This window comes from Mesoplodon densirostris, chromosome 6 (genome assembly GCF_025265405.1).
Source record: "Mesoplodon densirostris isolate mMesDen1 chromosome 6, mMesDen1 primary haplotype, whole genome shotgun sequence".
Lineage (NCBI taxonomy): Eukaryota > Metazoa > Chordata > Mammalia > Artiodactyla > Ziphiidae > Mesoplodon > Mesoplodon densirostris.
Window position 1 is genome coordinate 42,817,009 of NC_082666.1, and position 22,478 is coordinate 42,839,486.

General features: G+C 35.6%; 1 protein-coding gene across 6 annotated transcripts in view; it reads left to right on the forward strand.

The window, feature by feature from the left end:
- Positions 1-22,478, forward strand: part of AGTPBP1 (ATP/GTP binding carboxypeptidase 1) — a 186,626-nt gene that overhangs the window by 88,544 nt on the left and 75,604 nt on the right. For all 6 annotated transcript variants that reach the window (XM_060101661.1, XM_060101663.1, XM_060101662.1 and 3 more), the window contains 4 exons: positions 8,247-8,962; positions 17,695-17,778; positions 18,886-18,972; positions 19,058-19,206. In XM_060101661.1, the coding sequence (XP_059957644.1) occupies positions 8,247-8,962; positions 17,695-17,778; positions 18,886-18,972; positions 19,058-19,206 (1,036 nt within the window). The remainder of the gene's footprint in view (positions 1-8,246; positions 8,963-17,694; positions 17,779-18,885; positions 18,973-19,057; positions 19,207-22,478) is intronic.

The window sequence follows — 22,478 nt, forward strand, 5'->3', positions numbered from 1 at the left end:
CTTTGAAGAGCTGGCCAACTTGTCCTTTAGTTTGGCTGCTCCTAGAACAGACTCCTACTTTTGGCCTGACTTGGTGTGACCAGGGTCAGATGGTAAAGACAGGTGTGTCTGAGTGTTAAGAGCTCTGAGGATTCTTCCCAAGTGAGTTACCCCTTTTTACTGTGTTTAAGTAAAAGAAGTTACTTCCAGTATTTCAGATAGTACATATTTATTAAGGCCATATTTTTAAAGCTTAAAGTAGAATAGTTAGCTCTATGTATATAGTATATATTGCAGGAAATAGCACATTTTCTTCTATGTACGTAATTGGAAAATCATTCTAAAGTAATTGTGTTGGCACTCTCTCATTTTTCAGTTTCAGAGGAACGCACCGTTCAAACACTTTAGTCTCTAATTTTTTAAGTGTGTGTTGGAACTATGTATAGACAGAGATATTTAAGTGATGTTTTTTTGAGAATTAAAAATATTTGGTTGGCTCTAAATAGGAAGTGTTTGAAAGAATTTTTTTCAGCTATCATTGTATCAAATGATACAATGATATGAGATGGCAGATCATGAGATATTAATCAGAAATGGAATTAATTTTGATTATGACTTTTTCCACTTGGATTTGCATGTCACTTTCAACATCAACCACTGAAGCTTAAAATTACTTGATGTGTTTGTTTTTACCTGAACACCACCCACTTTGTTTCCAGATGTGTTAAAGCTACTATTCAATGGCCTGACGGAGGCAGAATGAGTGCATTTGAAGTCTACATAAAGAATTATTAAAGTAGTTAGCAACAGACTTTTTTAAGGGGACCTTACGCATGCTTTTAAAGCTATGATTATTTATTTGTAGTGACAAGTATAGTTTTATTTTCTTTTGTTTCTTGATAGCAGAATATTAGAAGTGTCAAAATCCTGCATTTTCACAGCTCTGTTTTCATACATCTATGGTAGCATGATGACATTTACCATATGGACTTTTGTTATGTTTATTTCCTTCCCCTCTTTTTTTTGTGTGTGATACGTGGGCCTCTCACTGCTATGGCCTCTCCTGCTGTGGAGCACAGGCTCCGGACGCGCAGGCTCAGTGGCCATGGCTCACGGGCCCAGCCGCTCCGCAGCATGTGGGATCCTCCCAGACTGGGGCACGAACCCGTGTCCCCCGCATCGGCAGGCGGACTCCCAACCACTGTGCCACCAGGGAAGCCCCTCTTTCCCCTCTTTTTAATTTGGTTTTAAATTTTTATTAAAGTTATGCATGGACAAAGTTTAAAGAGCAAATAGTTTTACATAGTCTAATCAGGAAAAGCTGTAGTCTCCTTCCTATCTGCTGTTTCCTACAATCACCTTTCCGTATGTTTTTGAAGTTAATCCCCATATTTCTAAATGATATGCTTACAGTGCCATGTCTTGATATTTCTTGCTTTCATTCTCTCTCTCTCTCTTTTTAATATCATCTTAAGATAGATGTCCAGTAATTTTCAGCTTCTCTTCTAATATTTACATTTTGAGGCTATAAATTTCCCTCTAATTACTGTTTTAGTTGCATCACACAGGTTTTGAAATTTAGTACTTTCATTTTCTTTGTTTTGAAACTTTTTTTCCATTATGATTTTTTCCTTTGATTCATTGGTAATGTCAGATTGGCTTTTTAATTTCCAATTTTCTGTTTATCTTTTTATTGACTTCTAGCATATTGTAGTAGGATGAGAGCCCATATCCTTTATGATTATAATCTTCTGAAATTTTTGAGGCTTATAACTTTGAATATGGTCAATTTTTGTTATTATTTCTCATGTCTTTGGAAAGAACTCTGCTGCAGTTAGTCATGGTTGTATATTTGCCTAATAGGACAAGATTGTTAATTGTGTTTAGAAGCTCTTTTCTATCCTTATGGATTTTTATTCCTATGTTATCAATTACTGAAAAAGTGTGTTAAAGATTTCTCATTATGATTGCAAATACGTTTCTTTTTGCAGCTCTGTCAGTTTTTGTTACATATTTTTGGAGGCTTATTATTTATTTTGTATAAGTGTATATTGATTTCTCCTCCTTTCAAATTGAACTTTTTTTTTTTTTGGCTGCGTTGGGTCTTAGTTGCGGCATGCAGGATCTTTCCTTGCAGTGCATGGGCTCTTCATTGTGGCGCGCGGGCTTCTCTCTAGTTGCGGCGCACGGGCTCCAGAACACGGGGGCTCTATAGTTTTCAGTGTGCGGGCTCTCTAGTTGAGGCATACGGGCTCAGCAATAGTGGCATGTGGGATCTTAGTTCCTTGACCAGGGATTGAACCTGCCTCCCTTGAATTGGAAGGTGGATTCTTAACCACTGGACAACCAGGGAATTCCCTCAGATTGAACCTTTTATTGAAGTTAGTTTTTTTTTTTTTTCACCTTTTTTTTTTTTTTTTTTCTGTACGTGGGCCTCTCACTGTTGTGGCCTCTCCCGTTGCGGACCACAGGCTCCAGATGTGCAGGCTCAGCGGCCATGGCTCACGGGCCTAGCTGCTCCGCGGCATGTGGGATCTTCCCAGACCAGGGCACGAACCCGCATCCCCTGCATCGGCAGGCAGACTCTCAACCACTGCGCCACCAGGGAAGCCCTGAAGTTAGTTTTTATCTGTAAGACTTTAAGGCAAAAAGTTTTTTAAAAAAAATATTAATGTAGTTACATAAATTTTAGTTACTTGCCTGGCATCTTTAAAAACCTTTTCACCAACTTCTTGTTACCCTTAGCTGTTTATCTTTTAAACAGCATATAGTTAGATTTTAAAACCTCAAGTCTGAGTCTTTGCTATTTAACTGGAGTGTTTAGATCACTTACATATAATTATTCATATATTTGGATTTGTGAGATCTTATTTTGTATTTTCATTTGTTTCATCTCTGTGTCTTTTTCTTGCCTTTGTTTGGATTATTTTTCCTCGTTTCAGTTTTTTCACATTTATATGAAAACTACACAGTCTCATTATTTTAATTTTATTCAACTTTCTTGTGGTATAATTTATGTGCAACAAATTGCATTCATTTAAAGTGTAAGTTTGACATAAATGCAAAAATTCTAGTTACTCTTTTTTTAAATTTATTTATTTCATTTTATTTTTGGCTGTGTTGGGTCTTCATTGCTGCACGTGGGCTTTCTCTAATCGTGGCGAGCGGGGGCTACTCTTTGTTGTAGTGCATGGGCTTCTCATTGTGGTGGCTTCTCGTTGTGGAGCATGGGCTCTAGACATGTGGGCTTCAGTAGCTGTGGCATGCGGGCTCAGTAGTTGTGGCTCACAGGCTCTAGAGCACAGGCTCAGTAGTTGTGGCGCACGGACTTAGTTGCTCTGTGGCATGTGGGATCTTCCTGGACCAGGGCTCAAACCCATGTCCCCTGCATTGGCAGGTGGATTCTTAACCACTGTGCCACCAGGGAAGCCCTCTAGTTACTCTTGATAAAATAGTAAATATATGTATTTACTAAATTCTGAAGTTAATTAGGATCTTTCTTTTCTCTCCTTAATTATAAAAGGAAACTTAGGATACTTTATATATACCTCCCAAACCTTCAAAACTTACATGCTTTGAATTTATATTTTAACTCTAGCTTTAAAAAAAAAAACTCATATGATGCTACTGCTTTGTGCTTAGATTGTGTTTAAGATTTACGTACATTTTCACTACCTTTTTATTGTTTATTTCTTCTTGTTTCTCAGACTTTCTGTCTGAATTGCTTTCCTCCTGCTTGAAATGTTTTATAGTGTCTGTCTGTCTGTCTCTTCTTTGGTCCAAAAATGTATTTATTTTGTACTTCTTGAAAGTTAGTCACTGTTTTCCTCTAGCTACTTTTTAAAAATCAACTTTACTTAAGTGTAATTTACATGCAATAAATTACAAATATTTAGGTTCAATGAGTTTTAACAGATATATACAATTGTGTAGCTACCAACCCCGTCAAGATATAGAATTGTTTCTGTCACCCCAGAAATTCTGCCTGGGTTTCTTTTTAGACAATATCTTCATCTCACCCAGGTAACTACTGACCTGCTGTCACTCCAGGTAAATTTTGCCTGTTTTGGAATTTCTCAAAACTGGGCTCGTATAGTATGTACTTTTTTGTGTAAGGCTTCTTTTGCTCAGTATGTTTTTGAGATTCACCTGTGTTTTGCATTTATCAGTGTTTTTTTTTTTCCCTTATTGCTGAGTAATATTTCATTTTATGAATATACCACGATTTCTTTATTCATGCACTTCTTGATGAGTATTGTAATGTTGGCAGTTTGGGGCTATCATGAGTACAATTGATACTACCATGTGTGTACAAAGCTTTTTTGTAGGAAAGCTTTGTAGGAAATATGCCTTCATTTCTCTTGGATAAATACCTACAAGTGAAATTGCTGGGTTGAGTGTATGTTTTCACTTTATAAGAAATTGTTTCTGGTGACTTGTAAGATTGTTTCTTTAGCTTCAATGCTCTACAGTTTCCCAGAAATGTTTGTTAAGTGTAGGTATTGTTAAGTCTTGTTTGGGATTCATTGTGTTTTGGAATCTGTGAGTGTTGTTTTCTCATAGGATTTGGAAAAACTCTTTATTCTCTTCTTCAGATACTGCCTCTTTCTCTTTCCCTCTCTCTTCTCTTTTGGCATTTCAAATTGAATGTAGGTTTTCTAACTCTCTTCCATATCTTTTAACTCTTTTTTTTTATGTTTTCCTTCTCTTTGTTTCTCTGTGCTGCATTTAGGTAATTTCATCAGAACAGTCTACCAGTTCCCTAGTTCTAATTTTTGCTCCATCTAATCTGTCATTAGAAACATACATTAGGCATTTAAATTTGTTTTTGATTTTTAGAAGGTTTAAAAAAATGTTTCATCAGTCTTTAACTTCTTGTTTCTTGTCTTTCATTTCTTTGAACATATTAAATATAGACATTCCTTAGTCTTATAGTTTTAGTGTCTGAATTTCTTGCAGTTTTTTTATTTTTTGCCATGAGCTGCTCGTTTTCTTTATAATTTTGTGGAAATTCCAGAAGTTTTTGTTGTTGTTGCTTTTGACAAGCACTGTAATAGATTAAATTCCTCATTGAGGATTTTTGGACCACCCAGATAATGTGAATTCAGGCTGCAAATTCATGTGGTGTGATAGCAGGCTTTTGGTACCATTTTGTGAGTAGTGCTATTCTTCACCCTCTTAAGTGCTAAGGTTTGAGAGAGTTGACTTTCCTTGCTATTATTTGTTTTGTGGTAGGGTATTTCTAGGGCCTCTATACTGAAGGTTTAGTTTTCTGGGGTTCCTCTTTATGGGAGGGGTATCTTCTATTGGACTCCCCACTTTATGCAAGCTCTGAGTTACTCTCCTGTTCTTTATACTTTTTGAGATGGGAAAACCTATACCCTAGGTCACCTGTTTTAACAAACATTTTTCAAGTGAAAGCCAGCTTCAGTCTTACAGCTTTGGGATCCTGTCTTCACTTACTATTTGGTTTTTAACCCTTGCTTTCTTATTCACTTGTTGTCATACTTAAAATGTTTTAATATCTTTTTTTTTTTTTTTGGCCGTGACGTGTGGCTTGCAGGATCTCAGTTCCCTGACCAGGGATTGAACCCTGGGCCAAGGCAGTGAAAGCTCTGAATCCTAACCACTAGACCATCAGAGAACTTCCAAAATATTTTAATATCTTTTCCAACAGTTGTAAATGTTTCTGTGGGGTAGATAACTAGCCCACCAGGTTTCCTACAACAGATTTTTAAATGCAGATTTCTTCCCTTCAGCCCTTTTAATGCAGAGACATTTACCCATTACCTCCTTTGTGCCTCCTTGTCTCCTTGGATTAGATATAGTACAGAGGCCGAAAGTGAATTATATTTGAATCCCTGGCTTTTATACAGTGGATATTTAAGGAATGAATCCCAAAAGAAAAGAGTCTTAATTTTGACTACATAATGTGTGTGTAGAAGTTAAACAAAATTAAAAGGTGAATTGTAAATCCAGAAAAATTGTTGCAAAAATAGGTTAAGGGATGTGTCTCTGTGTATGTGTGTGTATATATAAATAAATGTGAGAATTTATACTGCAAAACAAGAAAATCCCTATATTCCAGGAACAAATATATTACCTATGAAGAAATAAACTGGTTAATAGATATATGGAAAATTGTTTGCTTTTCTAATAGTCAAAGAAATGCAAATTAAAGTGGTGGTAAGACCATACTTCTTATCTACCACTTTAGAAAAAATTTTTTAAAACTATAATACCTAATGTTGTCAAGGAAGAGAAAAGTTGAAATAGATACTCTCATATACAGTTACTGGGAATAGTATTAATGTAAGTATTTTTGGAAGGCATTTGGACAATTTGTATTAAACATTAAAATTGATTATAGTATCTGGCTCTGTAATTCCATTTCAGTGCTTGGGAAATTATACTAAGCAAAAAATTTATGCAAAAGGATGTTCATTGCAGAGTTCTTTATAATAGCGAAATTTTGGAAATGGCTTAAATATACATCTTATTTGTTTGTTTAAATCCTTCCATATTCTGTGAAGGATTTAATGCCCAGCAGTAGAATAAAGGTTAAATCCATTGAGGTTTTTTTTTTTTTTTTTTGATAAAGTCTTACATAGACCAAAAAAATGTCTAAAAGTATAAAAAGAGAAAAGGCTACTTGACCTGTCGGCAGCATCCTTTTTTTTACTTGTCTTCCAGGACACTTTTCTTTCCTGGTTTTCATGTTTCCAGCCCAGCTTTTTCTTCTCCATCTCCTATTGTTTCATTTTCCATCTCCTCAACTTCTTAAGACTGTAGTATCCCGAGGTGTACAGTCTTTTGTCTTATTCTCTTATCTGTCTGTTTCTTTCCACTGATGATCTCCAGTCTCATGGCTTGGAGTAGTATCTGTATGTGAACGACTCTCAAAGTAACATCTTCTGCATACACCTTTCTTCTGAATTCTCAATGCATACATTCAGCTGCCTGCTTTACATCCTTGTCTATATGTGACTAGCTCACACTTAACATTCCAAAGCTAAACTCCTGATGCTTTTCAGTTGTTCAGGCAAATACTTTGGTACCATCTGTGACCTCTCTTTGTACCTTTTACCCTGTATCTGGTCTATCAGTATATCATGTCTTTTTTGGCCTCACAATACATTTAGAATCCAACCACTTCTTACGAACTTCTGTAGATTACTGCAGAGGACTCTTAATAGGTCTTCCTGCTTCTATTACCCCCCTGCTCCTCCCCAGAAAGACAGAACCAAACTAAACAAAAAAGAATTACATAGCCCCAAATGCCTAAATGCTGTGGTTAAGAAGCCTGCACTACAGTTTTGGTTTTTGTCTTTTCCCCCCACTCCCCTCCCCAAATACGTCATGTCATGGCACTCGTCTTCTCAGAACCCTCCTTTGGCTCCCAGTCTCATTCAGAGTAAAAAGCAAAATTCTTACAATAGTCTGCAAGGTCCTACAGTATCTGGTCCTCTTTACCTCTTGGACTTCATCTTGGTCCATCTGTTCCAGCCATCCTAACCTCCTTGCTGTTCTCTGACCACACCAGGCCTTCTCCCACTTGGGGGTCTGGGAACCGGCAGCCCTCTCTGTCTTTGCTTATATCTGCTCAGTGAGCCTTCCCTAATCAATGACATTAATATTGCCACCCACCTCTCCTCCCCCTGGCACTCCCAGTCCACATTACCCCTTTCCCCCTCTTCTTTTGCTTTAACACTTTCCCCCTCTTCTTTTGCTTTAACACTTTACCCTCTAACATTCCATAAAATATATTTGTATCATGTTTATTACTTTTTCTATTGACAGTCCTCTCCCCTCCTTCTGTAGAAGAATATAAGCTGCAAAAGGGAAGAGTTGTTTGTTTTTTTGTTTTTTTTTTTAAACTGATGGGTCTTAAGTGCCTGAAACTGCTTGGCACAAAACAAACACTCTAAATGTCTGTTGAATTAGTGAATAACAATTTAGCTGTTCTGTTTCCTTTAATAGATTTTGGATGATTTTAATGTCTCTATACTTTTCTAAAATTTCTCATATTTCTTATATATAGGCACTATTTTTATAATAGAAAAAGTAAAATAAGTGTAATGAATTTTGTGCTAGTTAAACATTTTGTCTTTTATTAGCAAAATTAAAATATACCCTGTTTTATCCATCTTTAAAATTTTCAAATGTTAGGTTTCTGAATCAGCATATAAAATGAATATGATCTTAGTTTTGTTAATACATGTAAATATTCACATATAAAAGATTAAACTTATTTTTTATTCTCAAAGGACTATGATTTAATCTCCAGAGAACCAAAAGCTTTTGTATTTGAGGGAAAAGTGCGTGGCCCTATTGTTGTTCCCACGGCAGGAGAGGAAGCATCTGGGAATTCCAGCAGTTTAAGAAAAGGAGTTGTAATGAAGCTGACTGTGTCTCCTAAAGGAGATGAAGATAATAAGAAACCAGCCTGTGCGGATCTGGCAAAAGAAGACATTAAAGATAATGACAGAACATTACAACAGCAGCTAGGTGATCAAAATAGAACTATTTCATCGGGCTATGGCTTAAACAATGATATTGTGAAGGCCTTGGACCGAATTACATTGCAGAATATTCCTTCTCGAACAGCCCCGGGTTTTACTGCAGGAATGAAGAAGGACTACGGTCTCCCTGTCACCACCCTTACGTGCGCTAACGCATGTTCACACGTGGCTACTTGTGGGAATGTTCTGTTTGAGGGAAGAACTGTTCAGCTAGGCAAGCTTTGCTGTACTGGAGTCGAAACTGAGGATGATGAAGACACTGAGTCTACTGCATCAGTGGAACAAGCATTAGTTGAAGTTCCTGACGGACCAACACTCCACGACTCAGATCTTTATATTGAGATTGTGAAAAGTACGAAGTCTGTCCCAGAATATTCAGAGGTGGCTTATCCTGATTATTTTGGTCACATTCCTCCTCCATTCAAAGAGCCTATTTTGGAAAGGCCTTACGGTGTACAAAGGTGAGTTGCAGATTTCCTCTTCTTCATAAACAAGATCATTGTCAAAATATGGAGCATGCTAAAAAAAACTGCTTTGGGTATTTAGGAAGAAAATTATTCTTAATTAAAGTTAGTGTCAGCAGAGCCCCCTCACCTGCCCGCTTGTATCCCTCACAAGCATCCTGTAGTAATGAATCTACTTCTTGCCTATCAAAAGAAAAAAAATAAAGTTAGTGTCATTTTTTATCCTGCTTTGGAAATTTTGCATTGTTTTGAAATTGTATGGGTTTATTTATTTTCTAAGTTCATTACCTATTCAAATGAAGCCAGCATAATAAACCTGACCATTGTACAATTTAGAAATTTTCTATTTAGAATGATTCTGAAAATATAAAAAGATTATTTAGTAATCTTTGAAAAAATATTATATTAGTTATATATTAATTTAGTAATTTGATTATTATTTGAACTTGTTTTAGGTATATAATCTAAAAATAGCAATATGGGCAGCATTATTTTGTTGTAAAGTTTGGAATTGGAAATATACAATATAAAAATTTGGGATTCATAGAACTGAACTTATTAAATATTGCCAATTAATTTTAGAAATTATGGTTAGTATTAACTGTTGCCAACTAGTGAATATTGGGCACATAAATACATTTTTGGTGCAACTTGACTATTTTCAGAGATTATGATTAAGGGTTTGTGATGGTGGCTTACCAGTACTTAAGAACATTTATATGTTCTTGATATGAGTATGGTATGTAATGATGAAGGAAGACATTACTGTGCATATTTGATCCTCCTTAGACTATGAGCTCCTTTAAGGCAACACCTGTGTCTTATTTATTTTTTATATTTAATATATAATATAATTAATCATTTTTACTTGGCAACTTAGTATATGTTTAATGCTACCAATTGACTCCTTGATCCATAGGTATGGAATCACATACAACATAGCATCAGAACAAGGGACTGACTTTGCTGGGACATGGGGCGGGGGGGTGAGAGGGTGGGCCTTTGCCTTGTCATCCACCTGTTGTATCACAGACTGCATCATCCAGAGGTGACGGGCCTCTTGGAGTGCTGGAGTGGCCTTCAGAAGGCACAGATGAAGCTCCAACTCAGAGGAAATACTCTGCAAGGATGGGCTGCAGTCTTACAGGATGGAGTATAGCCACTAAGTTAGAAACTTCCATTTGGTTCTGTATCCCCAGTAGAAAGACTAATGGGTCTGGGAAGCAGAAGGTGGAAACAGAAATAGACCTACCTACTGTAGCTCACAGTGTCCCACTGGGGAACTTTGTGCAGGCATGTGTCCCTGCACCTCTGAGCTCTGCAGCGTTAGTAGTCCTAGTCCCAAAGTGGGTGTAGTCTTTCCACAGGGGACATAGCAAGGGTACAGTTTGACTGCAAGCTGTGGTTGCCAATGATTTACTTTAGTCTCTTGTGTCTAGGACCAGCAGACAGGACCCAGATCAGCTAAAGGAGGTAGGATTGCTTCTACACAATGGCAACAGGTTGACTATGGGTGGCACTCAAGTGATCCACTAACTTTAAGTGTGAGTGGACACATGACGGCCACCCTGGAATGAGGATGATATGATTGCCAGGGTCTCAGACATCTAAGGAATGTTTGGGTCACTTAATCACATCAGCTACCAAGACCTGCAGTGTTGTTATAGGTGAGGCAGAGGGGAATTTTGATAGATATCAGAGGATGGAGATGAGTTACAGCCCTGAGAATAATTGCAGTGATGCATGGGGACAGCGTTTGTCCTGCTCATGTTTTTCTTCTAAGTGTCTCCTTAGTAGAGGCCCACAGGAACTGTGGAGCAGCTGCTCTCCAAAGATGGGTGGAGAAGTGGATCCATGCAGCACAAGGGTGGGCTGTGGCAGCCATGGCAATGAGTTTCTCATCTCTCCCTTCCTGAGAGAACCTGCTGTGAGGCTTGTAGTTGCCCCCAGCCTTCAGCCACTGTATTTTGGAGATCCCTTGCAGTATTATTGCTGAGACCATGTCTTCTTTGCATTGCTTCAGCCATTGGCTGACCATGATGGTGGTACTAGAGCTGAGCCATTCCTGACCAATGCGGGGATCTGATCATAGGCAGTCTTTGCTCTGTGGCTTCTTTTTGGCATGGCTGAGACTTTTGCAGATCTGCACTGCAGTGTGAGGCTCTCCTACTCAGTGTTCTCTCTCTTCCCAGAGATAAAATCTGCTTTTTGGACAGACCTGAAGGCCTTTCACGCCTAACTACTGCTCCCTCTCCCCTTTGTTTTTCACACGTGTTTCCCCTAATAGATCTCTTGCACAGTTGGCTGCAAGAGATTGTGATTGTGTCTGGCATTTGCTTTTTGAAGGACCTGAACTGACATGCCTGGCACGAGTCAGAATCAGCCAGCAGCTAGATTTTTCTCCTTTTCAGCATCACCACTTAGCCTCTCTATCTCCTGAAAGTCAAAGATGTCATCTTGGCTACAGAAGGCACTTCCTGAACTTTAAGTGTTCTTTAAATGCTGAGAGCAAGTTTCCTCATTAAATTGCCTCAGTCTGAAAGTTTTAATTTTCCTTATTAGCCTATAATATCTGAAGTAAGATTAGAAGGAAGGAAGACTGTGGAATTGGGCTGTAACTATTATATAGGTCTCTGATTCTCAGCCTTAATTTAACTACCAAGGTTCCTTCTTATTTCCCCTCATGGACTTTGTTATGAAAGCTTTTCTCAGTCAAGACTCTTATTTAAGTATTTTACCCATTTTTGCTAATAAAAGACATAAATTCCTGCTAAGCAGAGCTTCTGATTAACATTAGATCACCTTTTCAGTTGATACATTTATTGATATTGATAAGTAAAGAAACTTGTTTTAATTAAGTGTAGCTGTACTGCAAATAAATGTATCATGGCCACGAATAGTTGTTATACCTACTCTGTGGGTTTTCAAAATGTCTGTGCTGCCGGTGGGGAGCTACACCCTCAACTCTGGTGGCCTCTTGTCCTCTTTGAGCAGCTGTTTCTAATGTTGGGCTTTGTCATTGCCTGGCTGGGTCTTTAAGAGAAGATTATTCCACCCACAGTCCCATAGTCTACTTGCTGTCTCCCCAGGACTGTGCCTTTCCTGGTAGAGGAGAAGTTTATACCAACTGGAATTACTGTGGCTCTTCTCAGTCCTCCCCTCTTTCTTCATATTTATGGTGAATTCTTTCACCTCATTCCTGAAACACAGACATTGCAATTGCTTTACGCATCTAATCAACAGATTAGAAGTTCGACCTCTTGAGTATATTAGGCCACCTTCAGATTTTTTTTCCTGGAGTAATTGACTTTTTCTATTGCCTCTCTACACAGGGTAATGTACCACCGAGTTTGTTATGTTATTCAAACCAAAGCTTTAAAATATAATTTTGAAACTAAACAGCATGATATATGATAAAAAGGTCACTCAGAGTTGGGATATGTGTTTTAAAGGTGGGTGTGTTGGTGCAAGTTAAAGTGCATAGGAGATGGAGCTCAAGGAAATGAAAACACAGAAAACCCAATGATTTACAACCTGGTTTCCTGCATCCACTCTGGAAAATTTACAATGAGAAAAGTAGAACCCTAAAACAGCTTGGAGGGTTAGATAATCCATTTCTCCTGGAAGTTTCAAAGATTTCTTACCCCACTGATTTTCATCACCTTGATAAAAATATTCTTTTGCCTTCTGATTTGTTGCAACAGAAATGTCAGAAATTATGAAGTAATCTAACCTTTGCTAGTCTCTTTTGCTGCATCATTATATATTTTGTGTGACTGTGAGTGTTGCAAAGAACACCTTTCATCTTATTTGTCATAATTTCCATTTTCATATCATTTGTCAAAATTTCCATGGGTGTCAGATATTTGATGTGACGCAGGAATATAACTCTATGTCAATGAAACCAAACATTATGATTCTGCTTATTTAGATGTGTAGGACTTTCCCCAGTAATGTTAATTGCTTTAGATATAACTAATGCAAAAAATATATACTTAAAATGTTTCTGAATTATCAATACATACTAGGCAGCAGTACTCTCATATTTGAGGGTTGTTACCCTTTTTCTCCTTATTTTATGTACTCTGCAAATATTTGTCAAGTATTTATGTGGAATTTGTGGTGGGCAGTGTCATCCCGATGCAGAGAGATGCAATGTGTCAAAGCTGCTTTTCTCCCATCATTTTTGAATAACGGGTAGAAAACTTCAGAATTATTTGTTCCTTCAGGTGACATTAATTTGAGACTGGAAGAACAAATGCCTGTAGTGGCAATACTTGGACAATTGGACTTGATTTGAGAGTGCGGAGGCCATGTGGCATGGTGAGGCGTTTTGGCAGGTCAGGATACTCTGAAAAGCAAGTCGAAGCACGTGGATTCTAGACTGGGCTCTCCCACTGACTTTGTGTGTGTACATTTGAGCAAATAACTTTATTTCTCCAGATACCAATTTTCTTAACTAAAAGCAGATCACTGTTTTTGAAACTGTGGGTTGATGTCCATTAGTAGCCAGTATTGAAAGAGAAAATAACAGTGTGTCACATCTAGTGCAGCCAGGTATTGTTTTATAAACTTTTTGTTTCAGCTGTGTGTGTGTATGTGTGTGTACGCTTGCGTGCATGTGTGTGTATGTAGGGCTGTGATTTTTTTAATGTATTTCTTGAAGGTCACGATCAAGAAAGTTTGATAATTCATCTAGACCAGGGATAGCAAACTATGGCCCACAAGTCAAATACAGCTTACTGCCTATTTATGTTCAGCCCACCAGCGAAGAATGGTTTTTATATGTTTAAATGGCTCAAAAAAATCCAAAGAAAAATAATATTTTGTAACACATTAAAATTATATGAAATTCATATTTGTGTCCATAAATAAAGTTTTATTGGAACACAGCCAGTCCTATTTGTTTATGTACCATCTATGGCTGTTTTTTCACCACAGTGACAAGGTTAAATAGTAGTGAGAGACCATGTGCCTTGCAAAGCCTAAACTATTTACTGTCTGACCCTATATAGGAAAAGTTTGCTGACCCCTGTAGCTAGGTAGTCTGAAGGCTTTATGGTTCTGTGTTTGTAATAAAATATCAAATATGGGCCAGGTAATAGGTATTACTAAAATACTCAGAAGTGCTTCCTTTTTTTTTTGAAATACATTGAGGATATTGATTCTAGTTTGTTTATCTTATTTGCCTCATCTTCTGAAACTTATTTTTTGAGCAAATGATAAACATTTTGTAAGTGTCAACTTTTAGCTCAGTCCCTATCTGAGTGCAGTAACATTGTAAATGACTGATGTCAGAAGTAATGAGGATTTACTATTTTATCATTTTCAGAAAAGAAAGCATTAGATTCCTTAAAATTATTCAGTGAAAATATCTTTTTGTCACTTTGAATGTCTACTTTATGATAATCTTTCTTGTATGTAATCACTGATCTTTTTAAAAGAAAGTACAATAAATGAATAAAATTTCATTAAAAATCTCTTCACCTCATTTGGAAGGGGAAAAATCCATTATAAGATTCATATCTCAATGTGGATAATGCACTGACATTTAAAAAAATTATTGTAAATACATAATGATGATTACTTGAAATCCATATTTTTGGTTTAAGTTGGATCAAAAATTAAAATGAAGCATCTCAGTTTAAAGTGTGCTTGGCATTTTTTGGTGTATTTTCCTTGTATTCATATTACATAAAATTAGCATTTTGATTTTCTTCACGTTGTTTTTCTGTATGTTTTAGAAAAATTGCCTAGCTGTATTTTATAATAATAGATACTTTATTATAAAATATAAGTCATGTTACCTTGTTTAAAAAAAGCATTTAAGGTATTTTACGAAAATACTTTCAGCAAAATAAAATGAAAAAAATGGCAAAGAAACATGGTGACTCTTAACCTCAGAAATATGTTCAGCATTTTTCAAAGTAAGAGACATTTTTTTTTTAACTGGAGTATAGTTGCTTTACAATGTTATGTTAGTTTCTGCTGTACAACAAAGTGAATCAGCTCTATGTACATATATATCCCCTCTCTCGTGGACCTCCCTCCCCCCGTCCCACCACGCAAATTAAAATGTACTGAGATATCATTTCCCACATATCAAAAATTGGCTAAAATGTGGAAGCTTGACAGTACATTCTATTGATGAGGCTGTGGAGAAACAGGCTCTCACATACATTGATAGTGGGATTTTCAATTGATAATACCTCTTGTGGAGGGCAGTCTGACAGAGTTTATCAAAATTAAATTCCTTTGACACATTAATCCCACATCTGAAAATTTATGATATATATATATGATATATATGTACATATACGCATGTAATTTGCACATCTAGGTTCAAAGTTTTTCATTGTAGCATTGTTTTGAGATTGGAAGCAACTCAAATGCCCATCGATCAGAGACTAGTTAAATAAATTATGGTGTATCCATTCTATGAATACTTTGCAATGATTAAAAAACAAAAAGATCTCTGTACACTGATAGAAAGAGCTACAAGATGTATTATTAAATAAAATAATCAAGGTGCTGTGGAAGGAGAGTAATAAAAGTAGTTAACTGGATAAGTGAACAGTGTGGGTTGTGTTGAAAGTGAGAGTCTTCATTTTATACTTTTATGTAATATTTGATTTTTGTACCATGTCAATATATTACCTGTTGAGAAATTTAAAATTAAAAACGTAGGTGAAGGAATTGTGGCAAAAGCAAAATAAGGAAAGCAAACCCTTGGATTTCTTTATATCACATTTAGAATGGTTCATGTACTTCTGGAATGGAGATAATAGAAGTATTAGTAGGAGCAACACTAGCAAAAAATTTTTATATTGGGTGGTTTTTATGGGCCAGACACAGAAATAAGTAAAAAGCACTTTGTATGCAGTGTGTATATGCTTATAAATTATGTCATTTAATGGTATAACAGCTCTATGAGGAAATTGCTATTATTTCTCCTGTTTTATGGAAGACTATGCTGAAACTTAGGATTCTTGAGGAACTTATCCAAGGTAACATTGCTAGCAAATGACAGAGCCAAGAGTCAGCCTGGTCTACGTCATGAGCCTGTCCTGTTAGGCATTCATACATAGTGATCATATATATGTGGTTATACCATACTCATGAAGAATATCTTCTACGGGTCCTCAGAGAACACTATGTAACGAACAACATATCCCATAATATCCTGATGGTTGAGTAAATATAGCAATGAGGTGTACTAAATTGTTTCTCATAATGTTGTTCTGTATTGGTTGAAACCTAACAAAAGTACAATTTTAGTGTTGGCCACATATCATGTGAACTTTTGAGTATTTACTAGACTGAATGGGCTGCAAATTTTTCAGACTGCCTTACACAAATTATTTTCTTCTGAGCCAACACAAATTATTTTCTTCTGAGCCAAGCCTTTGATGATGAATGTCAATAAGTTTGAGGTTATAGTCCCCAAGGGTACCTAGAAAATACTTATTGTTTTGTTTTGACTAGAGAGCCATATATTTTAATAGGCAGCTGAGGTAAAGTAACGAAGGATTGATATCTTTTATGAAAGCTGTGCTGCTTAACACAAATGTATGAATAAAAGGCTAATTGTCCTCTTTATTAATGAGGTCTGAGGGCAGGGCAAGATTTCCCTCAGGTATTAGTTTTAGGTCTAATCTAAATTTAATATAAATGGGGAGCTATATCTCCTAAAATGCAGTGTCAGAGGTTGAAAACCAGTAGCCTGTAGGCCGTATTCAACTTGCTTGTGATTTTAGCTTCACTTGCAGAGGTTTTTGTTTTTGTTTTTTAACTGAATGCCAACAGTTAACATTTGAGAGATTCCACATAGAGATCCAAGTTTCTGCTGTTTCTCGGAAAATTGCTATGACATCCTTAACCTCTGTTTCCTACCTGGCAACATTCAGTTGTTTTTAGACAGAGCCTGCGTTCCCCAGTTTTCCACAGGTCTCCTCAGGTACATCACCTGCTGGCCCTGTAGGTGTCGAGCTTTTTTACCTTGTTTTACATTACAGAACATTGCTGTAGAACTGAGCTATTATATCAGCCTTTTAATACCATTTTCCTTAAGTAAAGCCCCAGACTTTTGTATGTATTAATTTTTTGCACATTTGTGCAAAGATTTAATAAATTATTTTGACAAATGGATGTATTTAGTCATTCACCATACTTGAACACTTGTAATTTTTGGTATAGTATGTATGTAAGTGCCATCTCTTTCATTGTTGGAGATCTGGTTGATATAAATTTTGGATTTGTTATTATTATAATTAATAGCTTTTTAAAAGTTTGTTTCTTTAGAAAGAATTTGACTTTTGCAAGTTACGACATTGACTCTAAATCAAGGATTTATATCATAATCCTTTGATACTGGGTTTATTTCTTGATATACTGCTTTGTGAGTGATGAGTTATTTTTTGTAAAATAAAAATTAATAAATTATGCGTAACTGCTAGATTAAGAATTTCTATGTAGAAAAGCATAATAGACATTCAAGATTTTTTTCCCAAAAACTATTGGCCTTGTAGCTAGTTATTTTCTGTAACTCAGACTTTTAAAATACTGGTTTTTGTCTTGTTATGAATTGATTTTTTTTTGTACACAAAATATGTAGAGGACTGATCATTTTTACTTTAAGAAATTTTTTTAATCATTTTATGCTTTTTTATCCAAAACTTACTTGGGAGATAATAATGAATTTTGGTCAAACTTCTTTTTTATGATTTCAGGACAAAAATTGCCCAAGATATTGAGAGGCTAATACATCAGAGTGATATAATAGATCGAGTGGTATATGACTTAGATAACCCAAAGTAAGTATGCTTTTTGTTTGTTTGTTTTACTTTTATTGGTTTTATTCCTACTGTAAAATTTCAGTGTTCTTTTAAAAGACAAAAAAATATAGTTAACTTCCACCTAGTTAGTTAACCCTCACTACGTTTTGATCTTTTAACAGAGATGTAATGGTAATGTAAGTCATGTTTATTTACTTAAATTGAATATATCGAAAGCTTTTATTTGATCTTAGGTGGGCTTTTAATGGGTTTCATAAGGGAAAGGTCACAAACTGATGCTTTATTTTTAAAAACTGAAAATACCTCCACTTAAGAGAGTGGAGATATCACATGAATGCTGCAATTTTGTCCTGTAATACTGAGCCTTCATTTCCTTAGGGCAACAAATTACCATCCCCTTTAGAAGGAACATATGCTTCCTAACTCTCCACAGTCCCCACTTCTCTCTTTTGTCTCTTACTGCTTACAACCTGCTTCAGTCCTTTAAGTTACTTGCCTGACCTTTGAAGCCATTTGTTTGTGATCCTTGATGTTTTAACGTCACTTCCAATTTAGGATTATCACTGGTACCATTGTATTTTATGGTTTAAATATAAATAAATAAGTGAAAATGAAGAATGATGAAGGTGACTAGTATTTATCAAATAAGAAATTTAATCAGCCTGCACATGGGTTTTCCCTCTCCCTCAACATTCTAATATTTTGGGGCAGTTTCATATTTCAGTAGTCTCATTTGGAAGAAATAAAACATTTAAAAAAGATTTTTGTTAGAGAGTTAGGGTAAAGTTAATGTCAGAGCTAATGACTGAATTTGAAATAATATTCTCAAAAATGAAAAACAAATCTACCTTATTCATAACTTCTTAGTTATTTCTAAAGTTTTTGTGATTAACACTGACTATAAATGTGGGAACAAATCTCTACTCGTACTTATAATTGTTTTGTCTATAAATATTAGCTGAAGTTTGTATTTTGCTTGTGTTGGTTTTGTTCTTTGGCTTAAAAATAATGAGGAGGGTGATGCAGCAATAATGGTGTGTTTTTAATCTGTAGTGTAGTTTTATTTTTTGCTCACTTGTTTAAATGCAATGTATCTTATTATTCTTACTTTAAAATTTCATTTAGTTATACCACTCCAGAAGAAGGAGATATTTTGAAGTTTAACTCCAAATTTGAATCCGGGAATCTGCGCAAAGTAATTCAAATTAGAAAGTAAGTCATTAAAAATTTTCCCATTTTGTATGTGCACAGATTATTTTCCTAATTTTCATCAAATTTGTTTATTTTCTGTTTTCAGAAATGAATATGACCTTATTCTGAACTCAGATATAAATAGTAATCATTATCATCAGTGGTTTTACTTTGAAGTCAGTGGAATGCGACCAAGCATTGCTTATAGGTTCAACATCATTAACTGTGAAAAGTCCAACAGTCAATTTAATTATGGTAAGACAGAAAGTTTTCTTTCCCAATTTAGAGGGCATGCAGGCATTGTAACTGTAGGATAGAAGTTTTTTTTTTTAATTACTAATGTTTTTTAAAAGTTTCAGTGTTCTTTTGTTTTTTCTAGTTTTCAAAATTCAGATATTTATGCAAGATTTGACATAAACTAAGCTTTGCTTTGTTGGTGAAAAGAGTTACCCTTATAAAAGCAAGCCCTTTAAAATGTAATAAGTGGGGCTTCCCTGGTGGCGCAGTGGTTGAGAGTCCGCCTGCCGATGCAGGGGACACGAGTTCGTGCCCCGGTCCAGGAAGATCCCACATGCCGCGGAGCGGCTGGGCCCGTGAGCCATGGCCACCGAGCCTGCGCGTCCGGAGCTTGTGCTCCGCAACGGGAGTGGCCACAACAGTGAGAGGCCTGCATACCGCAAAACAAAAAACCCCAAAAAACAAAACAAACAAACAAACAAAAATGTAATAAGTGAGGTTGATTTCATCCAAATTGAATACAACTATAAAGATTTATTATGTATGCTGCTTAAAATCAAGTTTTTAATAAAGTCTGTTCATCCAGAAGAGAATTACATAAAGCAGTCTCTTTTTAACTGTTTATTTTGAATAGATTCATAAAAAGTTACAGTATTGTAGAAGTTGCAGAAAGGTTCCATGTTCTCTTCACCAGATTTCTTCTCATGGTTACATCTTACATAGCTGTACTGGAATACCAAAGCCAGGGTTTTAAATACTAGTGCTATAGGTAGATGGCATTTTTACTAACTGTATTTATTTATTCACTTTTATAAAATAGTACTTACTACTTTAAGCTTCATTAAAATATTTTAATTTTTACACTTAAAAGCACACATTTTGGAGCAGTGCTTCTCTATTAAAAAAAACTATACTTCTGTGTGATAATTTTTTCCTTTAGTGTCATTTTAAATTTAAAATGAATAAAATTCTGGAAAACTAAATCAAAACAATGAGACAGATGGCTGCTTTAGTTTTTAAGTTTCTCCTGCCCTTTGGGTATTTTTGTATGTATATCATCCTTTCCAAACCCACTTTGTGGAGAATTTGGGAAACACAGTGTTGTTAAGGAAATTAAAACCATCAACAGTATGTCATCCAGAGAAACTTATTTTATTTGTTTATTTTTTATAAATTTTATTTATTTATTTATTTATGGCTGCGTTGGGTCTTGTTGCGGTGAGCAGGGGCTACTCTTCGTTGTGGTGCACGGGCTTCTTATTGCGGTGACTTCTCTTGCTGCACAGCACGGGCTCTAGGCGCGCGGGCTTCAGTAGTTGTGGCATGTGGGCTCTAGAGCGCAGGCTCAGTAGTTGTGACACACAGGCTTAGCTGCTCCGCGGCATGTGGGATCTTCCTGGATCAGGGCTGGAACCCATGTCCCCTGCACTGGCAGGCAGATTCTTAACCACTGCGCCACCAGGGAAGCCCGAGAAACATATTTTAATGTTTGTTGTTTCTTTCCAGCTTTTAAAATAATGCAGTATGTGATTTTTCCATACATATAGTTATGTATTTATTTAAAAAAATAATGCTCACAACCCATGCAGTTTCATAGTCTATATTTTAACCAACCATTATATTTATATTGTCAGTATTTTTCTGGTTATTAAATATCCATCTGAAGCAGAGTTTAATGGACATCCTATGGAAGTTCTCTAACTTATTTATCCAAACATTCTTTTGTTGGACTTGTTTTTTTTTTTCCTTCCAGTTTTATTGAGATATAACTGACCCTACAGCACTGTATAACTTTAAAGTGTACAGCATTGTGGTTTGACTTATATCATGAAATGATTACAATGTTTAGTGAACCTATTATAATTTAAGTTGTTTCTAATTATTTTCTATTTTAAATACTACTGAGATAAACATTGTACTAAATATTTGTGTGTATAATAATTTTGTTACACATTCACAGAAGTGGAATTTCTTTGTCTGCCAGCTGTAAATGTGGTTTTTTTTTTTTTTTTTTCTGATTAGGAACAGTGGATCTTATGGGATCCACTATCCAAATTAGGGAATTTGGTAAAGGAAATACATTTTATTTTATTTTATTTTATTTTTGAAGTAGTGATTTTCTTTTTATTTTTTATTTTTTTTTAGGAAATACACTTTAGAGAACAATCTCTAAGAAGGAAAGAGAAGAAAAAAATCCGTTGTTTAGCGTTTTGTTAGCCATCCTTAAAGTTATTCACATTCACATAATTTTAAAATTAAATTTTGCCCTTTTATAGATTTGGGATCACAATATGAAAACTCATTTGTAAACTATATTTTTAAACTACACAATATATTGTAAAAACATTTCACCATGCCATTACATATTTTCAGCAACATCATTACTAATGTTTGTATAGTATTCTGTTGAGTAATGTACAATAATTATTTAAATGATAACAGATTGACGAGAATTTGTCTTTTTCAACATTTCAAAATTAGGAGCTGTGTTGCAATAGATATCCTTAATTATTTTTGTGTGTGTATGTTTCTGATTATTGCTTTGCCATATATTCCTCCAAGTAGAATTTCTCAAAGGAAATGAACTTATGTTGGTGAAGACTAAGGAAAATGGGTCCTTACAGTGTTGGTGGGAGTGTTGAATTAGTTCAGATTCTTTGAAGAGCATTTGATAGTATGATTTTAGTGTTTATACTTTACTTCATCCATGCAGGATTTATTTTGGTATATTCTGTGAATTGGGATCTAAGGTAATCCTATCGTTTGTAGTTAAGCGGCTTTAGCTGAACTAATTCTTTCTCAAAAGAGTTTTAAACTGTTGTTGATGAATTCATTGAGTTGTCAGACGTTTACACTTGTAACTCATTTGCAACTGTATTCCTGACCCACTAGTAAAAACAGGATAGGGAACATGAGTCAGAAAACATTGTACATTGTTCCCCTGTTATAATTGTTATAGAAAACGGTCAGTTTAGAAAAAAAAAAAAAAAACCAGATTAGAAACTGGTTTAAGGTATCCAACTATTGCTTATTCATAATTTCTGACTTTCTGAATTTGGGTGGAATTATTCTGACCTGTTAGTCATACTGTGTATCCCTTTTGGTTTGAAACACCACAACTCTCGCAAGCTGTGGCCTTCACAATATACTAGCATTTGTTTGGGGGCTGTGTGTTGCTCTAGCACCACTTGATTTTAATTATTCTGACCTTTCAGTCTTGTGTAACATCATTGTTGCTCTAGAACCGTTTTGTTTTTTAAATTATTTTGACTATAATATAGTTTAACATC